This window comes from Anabrus simplex, chromosome 2, assembly GCF_040414725.1.
Source record: "Anabrus simplex isolate iqAnaSimp1 chromosome 2, ASM4041472v1, whole genome shotgun sequence".
NCBI lineage: Eukaryota > Metazoa > Arthropoda > Insecta > Orthoptera > Tettigoniidae > Anabrus > Anabrus simplex.
Window position 1 is genome coordinate 316,340,395 of NC_090266.1, and position 26,861 is coordinate 316,367,255.

Genomic DNA, 26,861 nt, shown 5'->3' on the forward strand with positions numbered 1-26,861 from the left:
TCTTCAAAATACTCATGAAAACTAAGAACAGCCTCTCTTTCGTTTACTCAAAGTTTTGTGCTAGCTTTCTAATATTTTTTCTGTAACGAGTAATGACACTTTTATTGTGCTCCATAAAGATACAGCTTTGTACAAGTTTATATTTCTTTCCTGCAGTTCTAAACCTAAATCGCTCAGTTCTTGAAGAGCATCACACATTAGCCCCAAATCCAAAATAAAATGACAAGATGAAATTTTCTTCAGCAGGCCCTCAGAAAGATACTGCTGTTTTGCTTCTTGCAGCATCCTTGTGTGCTTGTTGGAAATGAAGAACTAGTGCTTGGTAATCTTGCCACACTGCTGGACTGAACGGAAGCTTGATGCTACCCATTGTGTACACAAGACCCTTCCTAATTTCAGTAGCTGCAAATCTAATGCTGCTGCACACTTCTGCAGTTGCGTTGTAATTTTTTTTTTTTTTTTTTTTTGAGAAGTATGGTATAGTTAATCCATAAAACCCTTACATTTTTTCACTCGAGCCATACTACTTATTGTATAATTAATGGATAATTCCAAATGCTGATTTGCTCAGTGCCACACAAAAACATTTGGGAATCTGTCCTGTAGTAATTATCTAATGCTGCTACACACACCAAACATCACTGCAGCTCCATCACATGTGATAGAAGGCAATGCTTCAAGTATCCTTGAAATAGCAGTAGTAGTGGTGGTGGTGGTGGTGGTGGTGGTGGTGGTGGTAGTATATCAGCATAGCCAGCTGTAAGCCTGAAGTAGTAGGTGCGAACGCCGAGGAAGTTCCAAGTTCCCGCTTGTCCTTCAGTACCAGCCAATCCTTGACATCTTCTAACTTCTCAGGAGCCGTGACTGTTCCTTCCGATGACGTGTGGCCCGGGTAGTGCACCTCCTTCTGGAACAGCTGGCACTTTCCAGGATTTAGCTTTAGGTGAATCACTGAAGGTCTGTGGAGCAGCTTCCTGCAGTTTTCGTTGTGTTCCCTGAACATAGGCTCCACTATGATGATATTGTCCAGGAAGATGAGGCAGGCGCAGTGTGTTAGCTCTCAGTACAGACTCCACCCCATCCGCTCGAATGTTGCCACTGGCACAAAGTTTGTGACAGGCCCACACGTCCCAAGATTAGTCCCACTGGGTATCCTCTGACCCTGTGACATCAATTCAGTATTTGTACGAGCATGCAGCTTATGCTGGGGCAAGTGTCCTAGCCAGGTAATGTCCTTGTTCGGTGGTTGTTGGTCCGGGTTCTACCAGCACACTGTCTCCCTGTGCAGGTCCCTCCAGCCATGCCATCACCATCACCTTGCTCTTGGCGGGTATCACCTTTTTGTTGGGAAGCGTTAGTTTTGCTACTCAAGATTGCAGTTGCATTCCAGGTCGTCGGAGTATTATCTCTTGTCTACGAAGTCACAGCACGTCAAGGTAACGTGTCTAGGCCAAAGATGACCTCAAACATGATGGCAGCGACGAAGGCACAGACTTGTAGGTGGTGTCATCGCATCATCAGGTTGAGTAAAGTCTCCTTCAGGACAGGAATGTTGTCTCCCCAAAACTGTTCGCTGCACATTGGGGCGGTTTGGCTGTCCCTCAGTGATGGCTGGTCTGGCGATGGTTAATGCCACCTGTGTCTATTTTGACCTGTCAGTGATCAAGCTGGTGTCACTCCAGTCAGTGACCACGTTTAATGTGAAGGAGGGATGGTAGTGACAGCGTCGACGAGCCCCTCTCGCCAGTCCTTACTCATTTCCCTCATTAGATGCCAACCCCTCGCACTGCAGTTCCTCCACAGATTGCTGTGCTCGCCACAGTTCCGGCATGTGATCTCATAGGGGGCCTCGGCGTCTCATTGGGAATGTGTTGCTATCCTGGTTTCTTATCCTTGGTGATGGTGCCACAGTTCCCTTCACTGCCTCCATCCTCAGGGCTACTCTCAGAGACCCTGTGAGGTTATGATACCCACTAAGCATCAGCCTTTGACGGATCACGGCATCGCTGAGCGAATCGATGAAAGTATAGGCTGCCTCGCACTGGATGTGATCCTGAAGTAGCCCCTCCAGAGTCTTGTGGGCTTGCTGCTCAAACTCTGCAGTGAATTCCTATAGCTTCTCGTTAGTATGCTGTGTACTCTGCCTTAGTTGGACTCGGTAGGTGGCTAACAGCTTATGGTGGTCATAGCAACTGTAAAGCACTCCCACAATCTCCCTTATAGGTGCCACCTGTTTGGAGGCTGTGCAAATTCTACTCTGTTTGTCAATCAATCAATCAATCGCTACTGATCTGCATTTAGCGCAGTTGCCCAGGTAGCAGATTCCCTATCTGTTGTTTCCCTAGCCTTTTCTTAAATGATCGCAAAGAAATTGGAAAATTATTGATCATTTCCCTTGGTAAGTTGTTCCAGTCCCTAACTCCCCTTCCTATAAACAAATATTTTCCCCAATTTGTCCTCCTGAATTCCAACTTTATCTTCATATTGTGGTCTTTCCTACTTTTAAAGACACCACTCAAACTTATTCGTCTACTGATGTCCTCCCACGTCATCTCTCCACTGACAGCTCGGAACATACCACTTAATTGAGCAGCTCGTCTCCTTTCTCCCAAGTCTTCCCAATCCAAACTTTGCAACATTTTTGTAACGCTACTCTTTTGTCAGAAATCGCCCAGAACAAATCGAGCTGCTTTTCTTTGGCTTTTTTCCAGTTCTTGAATCAAGTAATTCTGGTGAGGGTCCCATACACTGGAACCGTACTATAGTTGGGGTCTTATCAGAGACTTATATGCCCTCTCCTTGACATCTGTGCAGAGATCTGTACCCTTTATTAACAATCATATTTATGTGATTACCCCAATGAAGGTCTTTTCTTATATTAGCACTTAGGTACTTACAGTGATCCCCAAAAGGAACTTTCGCCCCATCAATGCAGTAATTAAAATTGAGAGGACTTTTCCTATTTGTGAAACTTACAGCCTGACTTTCAACCCTGTTTATCATCATACCATTTCCCACCGTCCATCTCACAACACTATCGAGGTCACCCTGCAGCCACTCACAATCTCGTAACTTATGTATTACTCTGTACAGAATAACATCATCTGCAAACAGCCTTATCTCTGATTCCACTTGTTTACACATATCATTGATATATATATCAAAGATAGTAAATGTTTATACATGAGGACATGATGCAGTTTTACCCAAAGATTCTTTTGAGAGTCACAGTGGATTAGTTTGTGACTTCTTCAGGTAATGTTTAGCTTCCCAGTTCCTCAGATGGAATGCACATATTTACATTTATCCTAGTTTGGGTTTCAGATGGTCGCTATCATAATAGTCTGTTAAGTCTTCAAATGCAGATGGTGCATATTTTAACTACCTTGAATTTTCTTCCTTGAGCAGCAATGGCTGTATCATCTGCACAGTTGAAAACTCTGGCTGGTCATTTTTGTATATGTTATGCAGCATGGAATCTAGCACACTTCTTTGTGGCAGAGTTTTTTCTGAACTCGATCTCTTTTTATCCTGCAGAGTGACAAAAGAAATAATCTGTTCTGCAGTAAGCATCTAATTAACTGTCACTCACAAGTCTTGAGTGGTCTCGAACACCTTTGTTGCAAATTTCATGTAGTTTACGGTATCATGTGCAACTGTGATATCTATAAAAGCCACGCCAGTGATCTGTTTCCTTTTGTACCCATCTTTGATGTGCTGGGTAAAGTTAATGCCAGTTGCAGAAAAGCCAATCAGAATCTGACTAGAGTTTGATTGATAATCAAGGCAGGTTTGATTGGCAATAATTCTCTTTCAGTTGCAGAAATGTTCAGCTCCATGCTGACACCACCGCCAAGGTGCCGAGACCCCAGCAGAACAGAACAGATTTTTTTTTTGTCACTCTGCAGAATAAGAAGAGTAGATAGAAAGTTCGAAGAAACTATCACAAGGAAGTGTGCTAGCTCCCATGTTGTATAACACATACACCAATGACCAGCCAGTAAACACCCAAACCATGATTTTCATCTGTGCAGATGATACATACAGCCATGGCTGCTCAAGGAAGAAAATCCAAGGAATTTAAAACTATGCTAACATCTGCCCTTGAAGACCTAACAGACTATTATGATGCCTACCATGTGAAAAGTGTAAATACGTATGTTCATTCCATCTGAGGAAGTGTGAAGCAAACAAAGCTGAGCGTTACTTGGAGAAGTCAACTGTGATTCCTGAAAATACCTTTGGGTAAAGTTGGAACATGTCCTAACATATAAATATCATTCTCATGATTCGTTGCAGAAAGTATGCACCAGGAATAACCTCTTTCACAAACTCGCTCACACTAGATGGGGAGCGCAGCGCAGTGTTCTGCAGAGTCTGGAAAACTTCTGCCCATGCTAGCCAAGTAGACATACCTTGTGAGACAGGCTGCTTGCAACTTAACTAGTAAATAAAGTCTTTCCTCTCCGTGACATAGTGCCAGCAGACATAAGAAGACAAGTAGCAGCAGAAATAGGAAACAAGAAACTAGAAGAAGACCCAAGCCATCCAGTACATGGTTCGATCAAGAGTGAAGTCAAGAAAGAGCTTCCTCCCAACAAACAGCTCTTGTTCCATCTTCAGCCGAAGCTTGTTGAATTGAGATAGGGAGGAAAGTAACACCTGCAGGACCATGGCTAGCAACAGAGAGGCCAGCAGTAGGTTATCACCTGCCATGCAGAACATTTGAAGACTTCTCAGTTGAATGAGAACTGGAGTAACATGGTACAGAATAAACCTGAAGAAACAAGGTTCACTGGTGACGAATGTGACTTATGGCAAGAGGCAGGATTCAGTACATCTGCTGTTCTGTGACTACCTGAGTGTACCCTGTAGTGTAAATGATTTGTTCAGTGCAATTAAGGCAGATAATCACTGGATAGGCAAAATGTAAATGCGTATAAATTTTACATATATCTGTTTTATAAATGTTCAGTGCTTTGGGGGATAAATAAATAAATAAATAAATAAACACTCCCTACAAACAACCAATTTGGCTAAAATCAAACCTTGAAGAGCAAACGTTAAAAAAAAAGAAGTAAGCCAGTCTTACCCATACATCAACAAATCAGACGGTTGAGGCTTCTGACCCCAACTTGGCAGGTTTGTTCCTGGCTCAGTCCGGTGGTTTGAAAGTACTCGAATACATCAGCCTCGTATCGGTAGATTTACTGGCACATAAAAGAACTCCTGCGGGACTAAATTCTGGCACTGCGGGGTCTCCCAAAACCATAAAATTAGTTCGTGGGATGTAAAGCCAATAGCATTATTGTTATTAACAAGAAATCATTTCCTTTTCCAGTTAATTTCTCAAGTATTTTAACATGTTTCATTTGTTTCAGAGGTCCATATGAAAAGGCACCGTGGTCAGAGAGATTTTCCATGTGATTATGATTGTGATTATCGAGCTTATACCAAGGTGGATAAAATTCGTCACATGACAGTCCATACTGGTGAACGTAACCATGTATGTCAGTATTGTGGAAAGTCATTTGCAAAAGATTGCACATTGAGAGAACATGTGAAATGTGTGCATGAAAGACCCACAAAACATGTGTGCCCTAAAGTAAGTTGACTATTTGGGCAGTAATTTTGAGTACTGATTTGTTGTATATTCGTAAATAAAAAATATATTTTGTTACTTTTCAGTGTGGTTTCTCGACATTCCGAGCCAACAATCTGCGAGTTCATATAAATATGAGACATCGTGGTGAATATGACAATCATGTGTGTCCTGTGTGTGGGGCCAAGATTAAGCAGAAGACCGCCTTCCTGGATCACATGCGCTCACATACTGGGGAGCGACCCTATAGGTAATGTAGAAAATTGTTTTTGGAGAACATTCTGTTATATATTTTAACATTTTCCTTTCAGAGTAAGTTATTAAGGACTTGTAAAATAGTTTTGATTTCAGTGTAATTAATATTAAAATGATGTTATTAGTCTTAGAGGTGTCATGGTGGGTAAAAAATTCATGTAGCTGAATATGCCCCCTTCTACCATTCCTGTCCTGTCTCTATGATAAACACTCCAGTTACATGAGAAAATTTCTGTATCCATAGTATCATTGCTCAGTCATGGTTCAATTCTGTTACAATATCCGGTAAATATGTATCTATTAAATTACTGTATTTGCTCGCATATAACTCGCACTTTTTTGACAAAAAATAACTGTGAATATTTTCAGTGTGTGATATATGTGGGTTTTGTGTGAAAAAGATCGTATTACCTGAAAAACGTCAAATTTGCATTAGGCTATGGAAACAAGACAACTGGCATACTTACCCTATTCATTGTCGCTGCCTTCAGTCTCTGAGCTATTTTCGCGTGCATCATTCTGGTCACCATCCCATACTGCATCATCCTGACTTCCGTCCAATGCATTTTCGATGCCCATCTTCAAGAAACTCTTCACAATAACACTTGTCATTACCATAACCCATGCCCGCATAACCCAATCGCACAAGATTTCAACTGACGGCCTCTTTATTTTGCCTGCTGGCGTCAGCTCATGCTCCCCTCCTACCATCCATTCTGTGTACAATTTACGTATGTTGTCCTTGAAGGGCTTGTTGACGGAAACATCTAAGGGCTGTAGAAAATGTGTGTGTCCATCAGAATTACTAGATCACTTTTGACTTCCTGAAGACATTTCTGCCTGTCTTCCACCAAGTGTCCGCGGAAGCCGTTCCACACTAGCATTGCTGCGTGTCGAAACAGTGTGCCTGGCCGTACTCCCCTCACTATACAGACCCAGTCCTGGACAAGAGCTGTATCCATCCATCCATCCTTTCTCTTGAATCTGTATATGAATGCCTTTGGGAAACTTTGCTTTAGGCAATGTTTTTCTTTTGAAAATAATGTACGGTGGCAATTTTCTTCAGTCTCCATTTATTGCTAGCATGACAGTGAAACACTGTTTTTCACACCCAGTTGTACATAGAAGCACACTAGGTTCTCCCTTCTTGTTGAAGGTGGTGTTACACGGCATGTCGGAGTTTGCAAGTGATAAAAATCATTGTTATCCGTATTGAAGATACTGAATGCAGGATGCTAAAAGGTTTATTGTGTCACCTCTTCAATACATATAAATTTTTAAACATTTAGGAATTTATTATTAATTCCATTTGAGACATGTTTTGCCCTTCATTCAGGGCATCATCAGTCAAATTACCTCCTCAAGGCAAAAATCAGGTACTAGACTTGTAATTACATTGTAAACATTACAATGGGAAAAATTAAGCAATCAAGAAAAACTTGTTCACTGGTGATACAGTTATCTATATATATATATATAAAGTAACTTGTACTGACTGACTGACTGACTGATTCATCATCGCCGAGCCAAAACTACTGGACATAAAAAATGAAATTTTGGGGATATATTCATATTAAGATGTAGGTGCTCGCTAAGAGAATTTTTGGATATTCCGTCGCTAAGGGGGTGAAAAGGGGGGTGAAATTTTAAAATGAGTGCATCTATATCTCAAAACTTTAAAAGTTTACAGATGTAAACCTTGGTACTTAGAATCTTCTTTAAAAATAAGGAAACACGTATTTTTTTGTTTTCAGAAAATCCCAATAGGAGGGGTGAAAAGGGGGTTGAATGCCTTTAATCAGGATACTGGTACTTATATCTCAGAAACTGAAGATATTACAGACCTGAAAATTGGTACTTTTTATCTCTTTTTAAAATAAACACATAATTATTTGTTTTTGGAAAATCCAATTAATGGGAGGGTGAAAAGGGGGGTGAATTTTAAAAATGAGTGCATATATATCTCAAAACTTTTAAATTTTACAGATGTAAAAATTGGTATTTAGAATCTTCATTAAAAGTAAAGAAACACATTTTTTTGCTTTCGGAAAATCCCAATAGGTGGGGTGAAAAAGGGGTTGAATGCCTTTAATGAGCTACTTATATTTTTTCAGAACCTGAAGTTATTACAGACCTGAAAATTGGTGTTTGGGATCTCCTTTAAAAATAAAGAAATAAAGAAACACACTTTTTGGAAAATCCAGTTAATGGGGGGGGGGGGGTGAAAAGTGGGTGAATTTTTAAAATGAGTGTATCTATATCTCAAAACTTTTAAAGTTTATAGATGTAAAAATTGGTATTTAGAATCTCCTTTAAAAATAAAGAAATTCATTTTTTTTTTGTTTTCGGAAAATCCCAATAGGAAGGGTGGAAAACTGTGAAAAAGGGGTTGAATGCCTTTAATGAGGCTACTTATATTTCAGAAACTGAAGATATTACAGAACTGAACATTTTTATATGGGATCTCCTGTAACAATAAAGAAACACATTTTTTTTTGGAAAATCCAATTAATGGCGGTTAAACAGGAGTGACAAATTAGGGTGAATTTTTTGAAAGACTATATCTACAGAATATCTGAGAAGCATAAAGTGTTACAGACGTAAAAAGTGGGCATTTGGAAAGAAACATAGGTGATTTATTTTTGGAAACTCCACTTAAGGGGAACTAAAAAGGGGTGAAATTTTAAAATGAGAATTTCTACAGTATATCTCAAAGAACTCAAGTGAAAAATAGTATTTTTATCTCTATTAAAAATAAAGAAACATGTATTTTTAGTTTCGGAAATACCACTTGGGTGGAGGGGGGGGGGGGGTAAAGGTGACTGAAAATGGTGTTGAATTCTTTTAATTAGGCTACGGATATCTCAAAAATGAAGATGTTTCACACGTGAAATTTGATACTTGGAATCTGCTTTAAAAGTAAAGAAACAGGTATTCTCGGAAAATCCAATTGGGGGGGGGGGGGGGTGAAAGAATTGAAAATTGACTTAATTGTATGAGAATACATACATGTAATAAAAACTAAAGTTGTTACAGACGTGAAAATTGGTATTTGGATCTCCTGTAAAAACAAAGAAAAACGCATTTTTGGGGGGGGGAACATCTTGGGGGGCGGGAGCGAAAAGGAATTTAATTCCTTTCATGGGGACACATAAATCAAAAACTGAAGAAGTTAGAGTCGTAATAATTGGTATTTAGAAGATCCTTTACTATTAATGAAACAAGTATTTTTTGCCGGAAAATTCACTTAGGGTAGGGGAAGATTGTGAAAGTAAGTGAATAAGTGATTTTTTTTTTTTAATGGAGATACTTATATCGCAAAACTGAAGGTAATAGACGTGAACATTGATGTTTGGAATCTCCTTTAAACATAAAGAAACATGCCTTCTTTTAATTTTTTGGGGGAGGGGGAGGTAAATAAACTTAATGGCGGTGGGGTGTAAAAGGAGGTGAGACCAATTGATTTTACTGTTCATAATGTTCGTATAAGGAGCCTCCGTTGCTCAGGCGGCAGCGCACCGGCCCTTCACAGCTGGGTTCCGTGGTTCAAATCCCGGTCACTCCATGTGACATTCATGCTGGACAAAATGGAGGCGGGACAGGTTTTTCTCCGGATACTCCAGTTTTCCCTGTCATCATTCATTCCAGCAACACCTTCCAATATTTCATTTCATTTGTCATTCATCGATCAATGCCCCAGAGGATTGCTTCGGCAGCCGGCACAATTCCTATTGTCGCCGCTAGATGGGGCTTTATTCATTCCATTCCTGACCCTGTCTAATGACTGGAAACAGGCTGTAGATTTTCGATGTACTTATTCTGATCATAAAACAATATTTTTTAATCTTTCCTGGGTTCGTTTTCAACAGCCAATTTTTTCCTTCGGAGAACGTTCTTAGATTACATTAGACTCTCCTGGCATTTAAATAAAATGTAAACACATTTGAAATAAATGATAGGAATGAGATTGACCGTCAAATTGTTCCCCTCTATAATGAGGTCAATAATGCACGGAAGTATGTCATTCGTATCGCCTGAAATCCCACACACTTGCCTACGCGCGACAATGGTGCTGGTCACATTGTCAACAATCACAATGGCAGCAGATGTAATTTACCGCCAAGTAGCGGTCCTGAATCTTGCTGTGGGGTCCAGAACATCTAATAATAATAATAATAATAATAATAATAATAATAATAATAATAATAATAATAATGTTCTGGACCGTCATCAAATTGTGCGGACTGAGCTGGAAACGGGTCCTGGCCTGGTAATGACTACGAATACAGTCTGGCCGCGGGTTCAGTACCGCCAAGGCACCCAAGACAACACCACGCCGGATCTCCTTCAGGATTTGTTCCAAACTAAAAATGTTTATAGGAAAAGTTGGCAAAGGTTTAGGGACCCAACTGACCCCGTGGAATACCTGGACCTAGCCCGGGAAGTACAAAATCAATTGCTGGAAAGAATGATTGAAAAATGTGAGGAACTTTGCCGTAATCTCACAGAAACAGAGTCAGATCGCGAATTTCGGAGGATTATATATAAAACGTTCAGCATTCAATTATAAATATCAGTATAATACCGTAGCGAAGCACGGGTATCTTGCTAGTACAATGTAAGTTTATAGACATAGTAGTCGGCACCAATGCGTAGAATCACTAGGTATTTTAGCAGAGTCCAGCAGTGGTGTTCCAGAGAATAATTGACGCACTCATTAGAAAATCATAGGAAATTATAAAGTTTATACAAACATTTACATTAAAACAGTCAGGGGAGAAAGGGTATAAAGTATCTGGCATCAATGTTCGTAACATTAATTACTGCCGTTGGTTGAACGATTACAGGTTGACAGGGTAACTATACAGTAAATTTACATATCCAATTGAACAGTTGAGAAATTACAGCTTATATACATATTTGCAAGAGAGCAGCTTGGTGAGAAAGGATATAAAGATGTCTAGCATCAACTGCATCCCGTTGTTTTAGTCGTTGGATGACGATTGCAGCATTAACACATCAGTAGTATGGAGAGTGGTCCAATCTTAGTTTATAATCACAGGGGGCAGGGAAAAATATTCCATAGTTTTATTTTTTTATTTTTATAATGTCAAATGTGGTTCTATAGGCGTAGTCAAACTGAAAGATGTCTGGTTGAAGTCCCGGGTTCAGTACGGTGAATTTGGTCAGCGTGGACGGAGACTCATTGGGTGTCTCTGAATACACGGTGCATTTGAATGGCAACAATGACGGCAGTTATATGTTGATAATTGTATTTATTGGGAATATGTTGTGGGTTGGAATCTTTCGCTTTTTAGTTTAGTTAACTTCATGTAGCTTTGAATATTATGTGAAAAACATCAGTGTGAGATGCTAGTGAGACTTCAAATTGATATTATTCCATAAATGAAAACATGAAGGACCTCGGGACGAAGTTATTGTTTTGTGCTGCTGGCCTGGTGAAACAGAATGGAGTCGCTTAAGGTATAAACCGCAGTGGAGAGATTAGAATGTATTACTACAGAGTCAGAGCATCGTAGCTGGGATGAGGCATCTTCATTTTCTGTTTGTGGAGAGGAGCTGTAGTGGCGCGTAATGTTTGTGCCGGTGTGCGCTGCATTCTGGCGTGTTAAAAGTTGTGTTGTATGAAGTGGAAGTTATCTGATGTGTCCTGAGAAGCTATTTGTTGGTGAGTGTTGGTTGACTATGAAGGAGGCTCAGTCGGTAATACATAATACGCCAAACACGCTACCCTGCTCGGTTTTATCTCTACTGCAGGGCCGTACATGCTACCAACCGTTGAAAGTGGTAGGTTGTTTTTGCCGGACCCTGCACTTTCCCCATACCCTGTTCTATATCACCCTCAAAGACATCGGTGGGGATAGGGGGTACTGAGAAAGGTTGTCCTCGTTTCCGGTTGTAATATACGTATTCTTAGAATGCTTCCAGTAATCCATTATTATTATTATTATTATTATTATTATTATTATTATTATTATTATTATTATTATTATTATTATTATTATTATTATTTGGTAAAAACATCATAGCAGAAATGAGGGCAAGTCTACATTTACTGCCACTCACATGTATATAGAGAAGATTGTCCACCTAGTAGTGTAGGACAGTTCTCATCTAGGGACCTGCGGAATGGTCCACCTGTGGATGTAGTAGCATCGGCAGCCCTCACCTGTTGACCTACGGATGATCCACATGTGGACCTAGTAGAGTTGGCAGCCTTTATCTGGACCTACATATGGTCCACGTCTGGACCTAGTAGTGTTGACAGCCCTCTTCTATGGACCTATGGATGGTCCACATGTGGACCTAGTAGCATCAGCAGCCCTCGTCTGTGGACCTACGGACGGTCCAAGTGTAGACTTAGTAGCATGAACAGTCCTTGGCTGTGGACCTTCGGTTGGTCTATATATGTAGACCTAATAGCATGAGCAGTCCTTGTCTGCGGACCTACAGATCAAGGGTAGGATAGGTTCCAGAATATCGCTGAGACATTGCTCAAACTGCTATTTCTCAACTTTCTGGTAAATTTAAAAAAAAAAAAAAAGAAAGGAAGAACTTCTACCTACCCATCATCTTGGTAGTTGTCAAGGTGCTATCTTGTGCTTGCGCCATTCTGCATCAAGGCGTAAGGGAGAGTTGAGGTTAACTTAAGATGAGAAAACTAGTCTCTGTCATCTTATGTTTCTTCATAACCTAAACAAGAATTGAAGCCTAGAGTAAGACGCAGACAATTTATTTTGTTTACACATCCGTCAAAAACACTTGTTCTAATATCTTCGTTGTGCATGCACTGTTCTCTTCTGTTAGATTACAAGATAAGACAAGACATGTCAGAATGCATGCACTGGCCTCCATCTTGCCCCGATCTGACAAGACAAAACATGTTAAAATTTTAAAAATGAGAACTTAGCATGCTATATGCTCTTATGACTGAGACCCTAATTTGGACTCAACAGGTGATGAGCACATGTAATAAAGTGCATAAATGCTTATATCCATTCAAACGGTTTTGTAATGTATTCTCTGTTCGAATTAAAGTACAACTAAATCGCTCTCTGATACTACCTATATTTGACTATTGTTTTACTGTGTTGACTGAAATAATCTACGACAATAACAAGAAACTGGACCAGAGCCTGAACAACTGCATAAGATATATCTTTAATCTGCGATATGATGCTCATATATCACCTTATTATAAGGAGTAGTCATGGGTTCGAATGCACCAGCGCTGTGAACTTCACGTTATCACTTCTGCACAAAATACTTTCCGCTAATACTCCCAACTACAGTATCTGTCTTCATCTTTTTCCTACCTGTCGTCCTATCATGACTACAATACAAGATCTGGCTCCTCTCTTGCCATACCTATAAACCGCACTGCTGTTTACTACAACTGCTCCTTCATAATCTGTGTCCAGGACACGGAATTCACTATCTGCAAACATTAGAGACAATTCCTTTCATCGCAAGTTTATAGTGGTTTGCCGCAAGCATTTGCTGAGTAGATCCCACTGACTTGTTCGATAATTGTTGAGTGAATGAATGAATGACTGAATGAATGAGATGAATGATTGGCTTACTGTAGTTACGTCATTTAAGTGTACTTTATTTTGTGTATTTTAAAATTAATGATTCTGTCATTATTATTATTATTATTATTATTATTATTATTACTTATTTATTTATTTATTTATTTATTTAGCACACTTTCATGGTGATGATATTCAAGCAATTGTACAGATTTTAGGAAATCAAAGCACAATAAACCTTAATTTACTCTACATTTTTACGTAGAATCTGAACCCATAAATTTCCATATAATTCCTTCTCTAATAGCTGAATAGGTAAAAACCTTGCTTTTGTTTTACACTGTATTACTCTTCAATATGGATTAATATGAAATTTATTATCTATAACAATTCCAGTCGTGACAATGACCGCTGTCTTCTGAATGGTCTTGTAGATGTTGGTGTTGACATCCAACCTCTTCAGTCCTTCCACCGGAGTTTTAGGGTATAGCAGCTGTACTTGAAAGGATGATTGGTACAATTATCACCTCTTCACAGTGCCATAATCTTTGAATATGTTTTGCCAGTGGTGTATACTTGATTTTTTTCCAGCATACTTTTCATGGAGGTTCCCGGAGTTCGGGACAGCTATGTCGATCAGAGCGGCCCGTTTTATTCCCTTCTCTAACATCACTATATTCGGTCTGTTGCGGATAGTCATCTTATCTGTGATAATTGTTCGGTCTCAGTACAGTTTAATCTCATCATTTTTTAGTACAGTTTGAGGGCTATACTTAAAATAGGGAAGTCTTTCATCAACCGTCTGTATTTAATGGCAAGTTCTTGGTGCAAAATCTTGGCAACCTAGTCGTGGCATTCCTTATACTCCCTTCCTGAGAAGTGCGAGCATTCAGAAATAACATGATGGATGGTTTCTTGTGTTTGGCAGCCATATCGGCATGAGTCCCTCATGACTGTTAGGTCTCTCACCACATTTTTCAGGTAGCTTCTGGTTGGAATGACTTGGTCTTGTATAGCCAGCATAAAACCTTCTGTTTCAGGGAACAATTGCCCTGCAGTCAGCCAAAAGTTTGATGCTTCTAAATTGACATTTTCTTGTCTGAGTAGGGAGTTGGCTGAGCTCCAATATCCACAATACCACGACCACCCAGACGGCGTGGCAGAGTAAGTCGCTCAACTGCTGACTTTGGATGGTGTTTTCACTCCTTGGTCATCAGGCAGTGCAGTTTCTTTTCAAGATTTTCGATGTCAGTTAACGTATACACAATTATTTATTTACATGTCTATTTACAGGTTAACACACACCTAACCTTAATCACTGTTGTCAAAACAAAACACTCGCATCACAAACTGCCATTTAAAACAAACAACTGCCGATCTCTTAAATGTGGCAACTGCATCCAATGCATGTCACGAGTATAATCTTGCTACACTATAACTTTCTTCCAACAACTCACTTAACAGTAACACGTCCAACAACCAACTTCCAATAACTAACTTGTCACCGTCAAGATTGTCTCCTTATATATATGTCCTGGCCAGGCTTCCAGGGGCCTATTCCACAAAAGTATGGAGTTGTACATTTCTGTTCCACAAAAGATTGAATGTCTCTTGTATATTACCAGTGAATTGTTACAAGTTTTACAAGTGACGACATAACAATAAACATACGTCATAACATGAATCAGCTGTTGATCTTCGCATTCCATTCATTGATTTAGGTTATGCTTGTCTCATTTATTGTAATATCGTATTTTAAAGTAAGTTATGCAGCAAAGATTCAAAGAACTCTAATATTTCTGTGAATTTCTTAATGCTACAATATTATTTTCCAGTTTATTTCTTTGATGATAGGAAATTACTCCATTATCATCACCCATTCTGTTCTTTTGCGATTCTCGCATGTGTTCCGCGATAGTCTGTCATATTAGGCAGCACAGATGCCCAATATCCATCAAAAGTTCTTCCACTTGTATGGTAGTTTTCATCTTCATCACCGTCACTATCACTACTGCTAGACCATATATTTACCAAAATTTATCTGAAATAAATATATTTAAATAACACTAGTAATTATTGTCCTTTCACTGGTAGAGAATACTTCCCAATTCACTAATAAGTTACAACTACTAGTACTTTCATGGAAACACACCCATAAAAATTCACTGGTAATTTGTAAGTATGGAGTGGTACAGTACAACTGTAGAAAATTATTTTGTCGAACAGAAACTCAGGTATTTGTACTAGTTACTAGAGAATTTACTTGTAGTGTACAAGACCATACTTTCATGGAATAGGCCCCAGAAAGATACGTTACAAGAAACACCTTCGTGAAAATTCTCGAGTTGTAGTACATAGATTGTAATGTACAGAATATTCTCAATTGTTCTCGTGCCTATTACCATTCTGGAAGTTACAGTGTGTTGCACAATTATGGATTACAAATTATATACAGGTAAGAATAAATTATAATATTACTTTACAGGTACTTACATTAACGGAACTGATAAAAATGTCTATATACAACACATGTTTCATGACATAACCTCACACACAATACAATCATTCGACTACGTAAAGTATAATAATACTTTCATGACATAACCTCACACACAATACAATCATTCAACTACGTAAATAATAATAATAATAATAATAATAATAATAATAATAATAATAATAATAATAAATGGATGTGCATCACTTCATAGCCATACAATAATAATAATAATAATAATAATAATAATAATAAATCGAGCTCGATATCGGCATTAGTCACCCATGGGCGAGAGAATATTGCTTTCAAGTTATACCAGTTATCGCACTTGCGTCACAGTCTTGCTCCACTTGATAACTCTGAGGGAGTAGCTAAGAACTGGTATCGCATAGGTATTGATTGCTTTAGTCATATTTTTGCTGTTCAGGCCTGATTTCAGGATTAATCAGATCTGTCTAACAAGTTCCTCAACCAATTCATACTTAACCACTGTGTCTTCTGTGTGCGATGTTTGCTTGATACCAAAGTAATTGTAAGGCTCATTTAAAATCATCATTTTGATTGATTGCCCATCTCTCAGCTCAAATGAATCTTCTTCACATAATTTACCTTTGGCCATACTAACCATTTGGCATTTTTCAATTCCAAAGTCCATACAAATGTCCTTATAGAAGTTCTGGCTGATTCTCAGCAGTTGTTCAAGCTGTTGCTGGTTGGCTGCATACAGTTTGTCATCCATGTACAAAAGATGACATAACCGATACTGGCTTCATGATTTGGACTTGATGGAATAGCCAAATCGAGTGGAGTTCAATATCCTTGACAATGGATTCATTGCCAGGACTTAAGGAGTCGCCTTCGAATATTCCATACTATATGTTTATGGTGTCTGTTTCAATTTGTCCTGTAGATGTATTGAGATGCATTCTTGTTCTCCAAGTTAGCATGACATGAAACAGGAAGTTGATGAGTTGTGGATCAACCCTATAAATATCCAGCACTTTTAGTAGCCAGCTATGCAGCACGGAATTAAAAGCTTTCTTGTAATCTATGTATGCCATGCAGAGGTTGCGATGCATAGTATTGGCCTGTCCGCATACAACTGCATCTATGATGAGTTGTTCCTTACATCCTTTTGAACTGCGCTGGCATCCTTTCTGTTGTATTGCAATGATGTTATTCTGCTCACAGTGTTTGTAGATTTGTTTGGTTATACATGATGTTATGATCTTGTACAATGTGGAGAGGCACGTAATAGGTCAATATCTCGCAGGATCATTGACTTTTTCTCATCTTTTAGGAGAAGGTATGTGATCCCTTGAGTTAAGAATGTTGGCATTTGTGATGGATTGGTCACCACTGTGTTGATAAACTTTGTTTATTTCTCATGGGTACCCCAAAATCTTTTGTACCAGAAGTTCTGAATTTTATCAGGTCCTTGTGATTGTCGATGGAGAGCATAAATACAAAATGGAGGATTTGATCGTCTCCTTTGAAATTTTTGACAGCTGTCACAACCACATGTGCATGTTTGGCACAAGAGGTGGCAGCAAAAAGCACAATATAGCAGTTTTAACCATGTGTTTTGAATCTGGGAAGATTCATAATAATGCTTGTTACAAAATCAGTCATTATTATTATTATTATTATTATTATTATTATTATTATTATTATTATTATTATTATTATTATTATTATTATTATTATTATTATTATTATTATTATTATTATTATTAATATTATTTGTTTTATTTGTGTTTGTAATTATGTAAACATATACTCTTCTAGTGGTTAAGTGTAAGAGAGGGCCTTGAGCCCTAACTTCGCCACCAATAAAGACATTATCTATCTAGCTATGTTTCAGACTACTAACTGTCAAAACACATGCATGTATTTGTGACGGTTGTCAAAAAAAAATACGTGCTCTGACAAGTCTCTACATTGTAATATTGTAATAATATTTGAGACATAAGTCTCTACATGTCAAAAGATTCAAAACACATGGTTAAAACTGCTATATTGTGCTTTTTGCTGCCACCTCTTGTGCTAAACATGCACATGTGGTTGTGACAGCTGTCAAAAATTTCAAAGGAGACGATCAAATCCTCCATTTTGTATTTATGCTCTCCATCGACAATCACAAGAACTCCCACGTGATGCTCTCTCTACTTCCGTCAAACATGCACACGGGCTCGTAACAGCTGTCAATAAAATTCTAGCTATGCGCTCAGAATCTGCCATCTTGTACTAGTGCTGTCTCCTCTTCTGTCACACATGTGCACGTGCTCGTGACAACTGTCAAAAAGTTTAAACTACGCCCTCAAAATCCAGCATCTTGGCTAGTGCTGCTCACTAATGGATATCTAAAGAACTCTGATTGCTGGTGTTGTGCTCTATATCCCCCACCACTGACCAGTAGTGCTGGTCTCTATGCCCCCCTCCGTTTTCCTGTCTCCCTTCTCCACCCTGCACTGTACTATAAAAGTTTGAGAGAAGCCCCAACATCTTCTAGTCATCAGACAGACAGCTGACTGCTGGTCTTGGCAGTCTCTACTCTTAGGCTGTCTGCAAGCCTGAGGGGAACTAGGGACTGCTGGGGGAAGCCTGTGAATGCTCATTGGACCAGCAGTTAGCAGTTTTGGGTGGTGACCACAGTGGTTCCAGGAGGAGAGATTAGCCCCCATCCCCCCAAAACCAGTCGGGCCGGGTTGGGTCACAGTGATTACGTCACAAAGTCTGTGACCCCAGAGGTAACCTGATACTGATATCCATGGGAAAATACTGATTAAGCTCCCATTGTATTTGAACTTCCCTTGCCCTACTAGGTAAGTTGTGCATATTTCACTGGAATCATTTTATTGATATGCCTATTTTGTTCATAACGGGAGTCTCATGAAGTCAAGTTTCAAAATCTGTTAAAATTAATCTAATGGAATACATTTCTAGCTAATGAAGGTTCTGATGTAAACCATGTGCACAAATTTTCTAAGTGATATCTTTCTAGGTTTTTGAAGAAATGTAACTGATTGATGGGGTAAGACGTAAGACGTAAAGCCCCTAGCAAAAAAAGAAAAATGAAACGTCACAAGGCATCACCTACAGTGCTTAACCTACTGTGAGTGTGCATACAGAATTTTTTTGGCCTCTCTTGAATATTACAAAACCAAGAGCAATTTCAAAATTTCACATGTAGTCAGCTATTGTCTCTCCTTAAGAATACCATATGATCTCTCATCTCTTCCTTATCTCCTTGTACCTTAATGTAGTTGATTCCTAACACATTCCAACACATTCTCTTTGCTGACTCAATAGTTCTACAGTTTCTTCTTTCATAATCCCTGTTGATACTGATAGCACATCATCAAATTTCACTTTGTTCGTTGAATTGTTTCCAAGGAGTCCTGGTCCTGTCACTCCCATAGTTCAGAGGCTGCTGAAGATGATGTGAGCATACTTGATAAATTTCTGTGAAGTGGGATGCTGATTTTACAAGTAGCTCTGGTGAGAATTTTTTTACTCTAATAGTTTAAGGATTACCGCTGGATTGGGTAGGCCTAGCTTCCTGAGCATAATAGGAGCCACTACTCAGAATACAGTATGTCCAAGATCACCACTCCTATTCCATAGTATTGTTAACTTCATTCTCAGGACCACTTACTAGACCTCTCGGCTGTTGGCCACGCTTCACAAACTAGAATGTGCCCACAGAAACCCATACAATAATAATTATAATAAGCATTTGCTGACATTGCTTAATGTTTCTACTAATGAGAACATGGGTTTTCCATGTGAGTGGGTTTATTAGGATGATCTTTCAAATAAGTAATGCATGAAAAATAGTTATTGTGTGGTATTCCTGTTTATCACTATTTCAATGTACTTAATAAAGTTGGAAGAATTTTATATTGTTAGTAGTTCTTATGATTCATGAGAAATGGTACACTCTTTACGATAAACTTGCTTTGTGTCCATTTTAGTTGTCATCAGTGTGACAGCACCTTTGCGTGCATTGCCCGTCTCACAGTTCATCGTAAGGCAGTCCATGAACCACGGCAGTTCACCTGCAAAGTATGCTACAAGCCATTCCAGACCAAGCACCACCTGCTTAGGCATTCTGTCATTCATACAAAAGAAAAACCATTTGGGTGTCCTTTTTGTTTGTATACCTGCAATACCCAAGGAAATGTGACTAAACATGTGAAAACAGTACACAACAAACCAGATTTCTCTTACCGCAGGTAGGTATTACTATTTTATATGTATGTATACTTAAGTTGTAAGTGAAATGAACAGAAGTAGTGTAGTAATATGAAATGAAACTTTGATGAGAACATGATTTCTTAACACACATTGACAGAATTTTTAATTTACAGGATAAGTTAAGCATTGTCAAGAGAAAATTCTACTGCTATTGACCAGTTCTCTACAGAAACATTGCTTAATGTTTATACTAGTGATCACATGGGTTTTCCTGCGGTTTGTATTACACGTACAGCCGTAGCTAGTTCAGGTTGAAGCAAAGTTTAGAACGGAAAAGAAAATCGGTGGAAAAAATCACTCCTCGCTGTTGTCACCAATATCCCATCACTTCGCTTTAGCTCACCAAACTTGTGGGCCTTGATTCTACTTGCCAACCTCAGAGGGACCACTCAAAATGCTTGTTCATTCATTCTGACTCGGTGCTTGGATGGTTGTCTACGTCAAGTGTCAGACTTGTGCACTGATCCATTGTGCTTTAATACATCTGTTGCCATTTTACTCCCTTCACATCCCTGTGGTTTATATTACACGTACAAACTGGAGGACTCTTATCTATAATCACATCATCAATGGTCGCAAAAGTCTGTAATCTTGCCTTCTTTACTTCTTTTACCTTTCTAAGTATTGTATCTTAACAACTCTTAATGTCTCAAGTTGTATCCTCTCAGGCTGTCTCCTTCTTTGCATAGATTTCTTCACAGATTACTTCTGCAGTTTGTTTTCAACGTTCTTCATAAGAAATACCACTCAGTTATGTTATAGTTATTGATCAAGTTAACTCTGGTCAGTGGAATTTTTGGAGCACTTTTCTCATACAGGACAAAATTCTAGAACTCCAAAATTATTAGTGATTTGGACACGTAAGCCCTATCATTCACCCATCCATCCCTCATCATCCTTCTAATTACTTCCTTATGCATAGCACACATCTGCCACTTATTCACTAATTTTAATCTATTTGTTCAGTATCAGACTGTTTGTAAGTAAACACAAAAACAACCACGCCATCACAGAAGAAAATATAAATACGGTATTTGTATCTCTAAGAGAATCAGAGGATTTGTATGCAGTCTAAAAGTCATTACTGTTTTCTTTTCTATTCAGTCTGATTTAAAATATATTCGTACACAATCACCACTGATCTGCATTTAGGGCAGTCGCCCAGGTAGCAGATTCTCTGTCTGTTGTTAACCTAGTTTTTTCTTAAATAATTGCAAAGAATTTGAAAATTTATTGAACATCTCCCTTGGCAAATTATTCCAATCCCTAACTCCTCTTCCTCTAAATAAGTAAATAAATAAATAAATATTTGCCCCAATTTGTCTTTTGAATCCCAACTTTATCTTCATATGGTGATATTTTCTACTTTTAAAAACACCACTCAAACTTATTCATTTAATATCATCATTCCATGCCATCTCTCCTCTGACAGTTCGGAACATACCCCTTAGATGGGCAGCTTGTCTCCTTTCTCCCAAGTCTTCCCAGCCCAAACTTTGCAACATATTTGTAACGCTACTCTTTTGTCGGAAATCACCTTGAACAAATAAAGCTGCTTTTCGTTGAATTTTTTCTAGTTCTCGAATCAAGTAATTCTGTTGAAAGTCCCTTACTCTGGAATCATACTCTAGTTAGGGTCTTACCAGAGACTTTCATGCCCTCTCCTTCACATCCTTGCTACAACACCTAAATATTCTCATAACCGTTTATGTGATTTCCCCAATGAAGATCTTTCCTTATATTAACACCTAGGTACGTACAGTGATCTCCATAAGGAACTTTCACCCCATCAATGCAGTATTTTAAACGTACAGGTCTTTTCCTATAGTGAAACACACATCCTGACTTTTAACCCCATTTTTCATCATAGTATGGTCTGCTCCATCTCACAACATTGTGGATGTCTTTTTGTAGTTGATCACAATCATGTAACTTATTTATTGCTCTGTACAGTATAAAATCATCTGCAAAAAGCCTTGTCACTGATTCCAGTTCTTTACTCATCATTTTTATACAGGGTGGGCAAAATAAAACGGACCCATGAAGTATTTAAAGACTATTGCGGAATTGACTCTTGTTAATGAACAGGAGAACTGCCCATCACAGGAAACGCTGGAGACTGTGATTTCAGCATACCGATCGGTTGCTGTGGCACGTCTGCTCATGCGCATCTTCCGAGTACATCGCTGTGTCATTACGTGTGAGGTAGTGGGAGGAGCAGACATGTTTAGTGACAAGCTGAATGCAGCACAACATGGTGCTCACCATAAAAAAGCACGTGTTCATTGTATAGTGTTACGTGAAGCACGATTTGCGGAAAACTTTAGCTGAACTGTCTGCCCAAGGTAAAGGTATAGGTAAAGCCTGGAAATGTTTAGGCAAAACCTCCAGCAAAGTCTGCAATGCAAAACTTAGTGACAAAATGGCATGTAAGGGGCTCTGGAGAGAATAAAATCCATAAGTATCCAAAAAGAGTTCGAACCCCAAAATACATGCTCGAGTGAAAGAAAGCCTGGAATGAAGTCTAATGAAATGCCAACACTGTTTATCTGTGCAAGTGGAAATTAAGAGATCATTGTGTCAAAACATCATCAAAAAGGACCTGCATCTGTATCCTCACAAATTTACTGTTGTGCATGCATTGAAGCATCCAGACGAACCTTCACGTGTTGAATTCTGCTGGTGGTTTCTGAGTGAAGTCGAGTCAGGACCTATGGATACTCAGTTTTTCTTTTCTTCAGATTGAGGCAATTTCCAGCATCTTCTGTCACGTTCATTAACAAGGGTCAATCCTGCATTGGTCCTATTGTGAATATTTTCCGCCCCACGTGTATTGTCCACCCAGTATAAGAAAACATACAGGTCCAATAATACTACCTTGAGGAATTCCCCCTTCAATGAATATAGGATCAGATAATGCTTCACCTTGTCTTATTTTCTGAGTTCTGTTTTCTAGAAATATAGCCACCCATTCAGTCACTCTTTTGTCTAGTCCCATTGCACTCATTTTTGCTAGTTGTTCTACTCTATCAAACGCCTTAGATAGGTCAATCGGGATACAGTTCATGTGACCTCCTGAATCTATGATATCTGCTATATCTTGCTGGAATCCTTCAAGTTGAGCTTCAGTGGAATAACCTCTCCTAACTCGAACTTCCCTCTATCGAACCAGTTATTAATTACGGACTATCCACTTCATGTCTGATATAATCAGAAAGAATGCTTTCCCAAAGCTTACATACAACACATGAAAAATTGACTGGCCTATTAATTTCGGCTTTATGTTTATCACCTTTTCCTTTATATACAGAGACTGCTATAACATCTCTTCATTCATTTGGTATAGCTCCATCATGCAAATGGTAATTTAATAAGTACTTTAGATATGGTACTATATACCTACTAACCCATTGTCTTTAGTACGTCCCCAGAATCTTATAAATTCCAGCTGCTTTTCTAGTTTTCAACTTTTGCATCTTATTGTAAATTTCTTTGTTATAGGTAAATTTCAATACCTAATTAGTATTAGCCACCTTCTGTCTGGACATTATCCTTGTCTTTACATACTGCTAACTGAATACTTCTGCCTTCTGTAGATCCTTACAAACACACTCCCTTTCTTCTTTAATAATTCCTGGAATGTCCTTCTTGGAACTTGTTTCTGCCTTAAAGTACCTATACATACCCTTCCATTCTCCATTAAAAATTTCATCATGTTATCGTTAGCTGACTTCTTTGCTAGATTCAATTTATTAATAAGTTCCTTCAATTTCCCCTTACTTCCACAATCATTTCCACCTCCATTTCTTTCCAGCCTGCACCTCCTTCTTAGCCTATTCTGTCATGGTATAGCAGGTCTTTATCATTCCTTACCACCTTGAAACGTGCATACCTGTTTTCACATTCCTCAATAATTGCTTTAAATCCATCCCACAGTCTCTTTACATTTTTTATAGTTTTTCACCGATCATAATTTATTTTTAAAATCTCGCTCATGCCTGTTTTATCAGTCATATGGTACTGCCTAATAGTCCTACTTTTACGACTTTCCTTTCTACCACATTTATTTTTAACTACGGCGAAAACAGCTTGATGATCACTTTTATACTATCTATTACTTAAGCTTTCCTCTAGAGCTCATCTGGTATACCAGTACCATGTCCAGAATATTTTTTCCCTCTAGTTGGTTTCATCACTTTTTGATTCAGCTGTCCTACCATGATTAACTTATTTGCCATTTGTTGATCATGCTTCCTGTCATTTGCATTAGCTTCCCAATTGACATTTGGTAAATTGAGATCACCCGCTACTATCAAATTCCTTTTCGTATAGTTTCCCACATAATTGATTATCTTATCATATAATTCCGGATCATTATCGACGCCACCATTTTCAGGTCTCTTCACTCCAAAAACATCAAGTTGCCCATTATCTATAGAGATGAGCCTTACACCTAGAATTTCATGTTTGACATCTTTAACTTTTTCATAGCTTAAAAATTCTTCTTTTACCAAAATTATTACTCTCCCTTCCACCATTCCTATCTGGTCTCTATGATAAACACTCCAGTTCTGTGTGAAAATTTCTGCATCCATTATATCATTTCTCAGCCATGATTCAACCCTTATTACAATATTTGGTAAGTGTGTATCTAATAAATAACTTAATACTATTCTTTCTTTACAATACTTCTACAGTTCAACATTCACATTTGTCATCCCTTCTTGACTTCCAGATCCCTGTACCCCTATCACCGCTCCCTAGTCCACCCTGTTCATAAAGATCAGTTATTATAATCTTGTGATCCAAGATTTAATGTTAAATTCATAAATGTTATGTGACAGAAAAAATTGATAGATTAAAAAATTTTGTACTTGTAATCATGCTTCACACTGTCAACACAAAATAATATGTACATACCATGAAAAGACTTAAAATGCCTTGCATTGTGATGATTTTCTCTTATAGTTCAAACTGATCTCTCTCTTCAGCAATGAGCAATAATGCCCCACCACGACAGTATTCTACCAGTTTTGGTTACGTTTTTTCCTTGTGGCTATGACCTGATGAAAACATTCGTTCATGCTGTTCATCGCTTATAGTACCCTAACTTTCACAAAGTGTGAATGGAGTAAATGGATTGTCAGTAACATGCAACATCCCATTTATATTGCTGGAGGAAAGTATTCTCAAATGATGCATCAATCAATCTCCACTGATCTGCATTTAAGGCAGTTGCTCTGGTGACAGATTCCCTATCTGTTTACCTGGTCTTTTCTTAAATAATTGGGCCGATGACCTTGATGTTAGGCCCCTTTAAACAACAAGCATCATCATCATCATCTTAAATAATTGCAAGGAACTTGGAAATTTATTAAACATCTCCATTGGTAAATTATTCCAATCTCTAACTCCTCTTCCTACAAATTAATATTTGCCCCAGTTTGTCCTCTCAAACTCCAACATTATCTTCATATTGTGATCTTTCCTACTTTTAAAAACACCATTCAAACTTATTCGTCTACTAATGTCATTCCTCACCATCTCTATATCATAAATCTATATCAGCATACCACTTAGTCGAGCAGTTCGTCTCCTTTCTCCCAAGTCTTCCCAGCCCAAACTTTGCAACATTTTTGTAACACTACTCTTTTGTCAGAAATCACCCAGAAAAAATCGAGCTGCTTTTCTTTTGATTTTTTCCAGTTCTCGAATCAAGTTATACTGGTGAGGGTCCCATACACTGGAACCATACTCTAGTTGGGGTCTTACCAGAGACTTGCATGCCCTCTCCTTTACATCCTTACTACAACCCATAAATACCCTCATAACCATGTGCAGATATCCTTACCCTTTATTTACAGTACTGCTTATGTGATTACCCCAATGAAGGTCTTTCCTCATATTAGCACCTAGGTATTTACAGTGAATCCCCATAAGGAACTTTCACTCCATCGATGCAGTAATCAAAACTGAGAGGACTTTTCCTATTTGTGAAACTCACAACCTGACTTTTAACTCTGTTTATCATCATGCCATTGCCTGTTGTCCATCTCACAACATTGTCCAGATCTTTTTGCAGTTGCTCACAATCTTGTAACTTATTTATTACTCTATACAGTATATCATCTGCAAATAAGAAAACATAAAGGTCCAATAATACTGCCTTGAGGAATTCCCCTCTTAATGGTTACAGGATCAGATAAAGCTTCACCTACACTAATTCTCTGAGTTCTGTTATCTAGTAGTATAGCCATCCATTCAATCACTCTTTTGTGTACTCCAGTTGCAGTCATGTTTCCAGTAGTCTCCCATGATCTACCCTGTCAAATGCCTTGGATAAGTCAATCGTGACACAGTCCGTTTGATCTCCCGAATCTAGTATATCTGCTCTGTCTTGCTGGAATCCTAAGTCTGATCTGCCTTCTATCGAACCAGTTATTAACCAGTTTGTCCTTCCTGATAACTAGAAAGCTATCTACAGTACTCACATTGGTCTTAGTTTTACACTTAATCACTTAGTTGGAAACAATTTATCTTTAAGGGGTTTTCTCCCGTAAAAATGCATTCTTTGCCAATGTGACTGTCTTGCATATTATATTATAAAATAATATTTGGTACAGTACAATCTTAGGAATCTGGCCCTGGGAGGAATGCCAAATTACTGGAAAAGATGGATTATTAGAATTTGTAG

The 26,861-nt window shown here is 38.5% G+C and overlaps 1 protein-coding gene across 1 annotated transcript in view; it reads left to right on the top strand.

The window, feature by feature from the left end:
* Nucleotides 1–26,861, top strand: part of LOC136862799 (zinc finger protein 892) — a 231,203-nt gene that overhangs the window by 182,141 nt on the left and 22,201 nt on the right. The window contains exons 6-8 of the mRNA XM_067139056.2: nucleotides 5,382–5,605; nucleotides 5,689–5,852; nucleotides 19,885–20,145. Coding sequence (XP_066995157.2) covers nucleotides 5,382–5,605; nucleotides 5,689–5,852; nucleotides 19,885–20,145 — 649 coding nt within the window. The remainder of the gene's footprint in view (nucleotides 1–5,381; nucleotides 5,606–5,688; nucleotides 5,853–19,884; nucleotides 20,146–26,861) is intronic.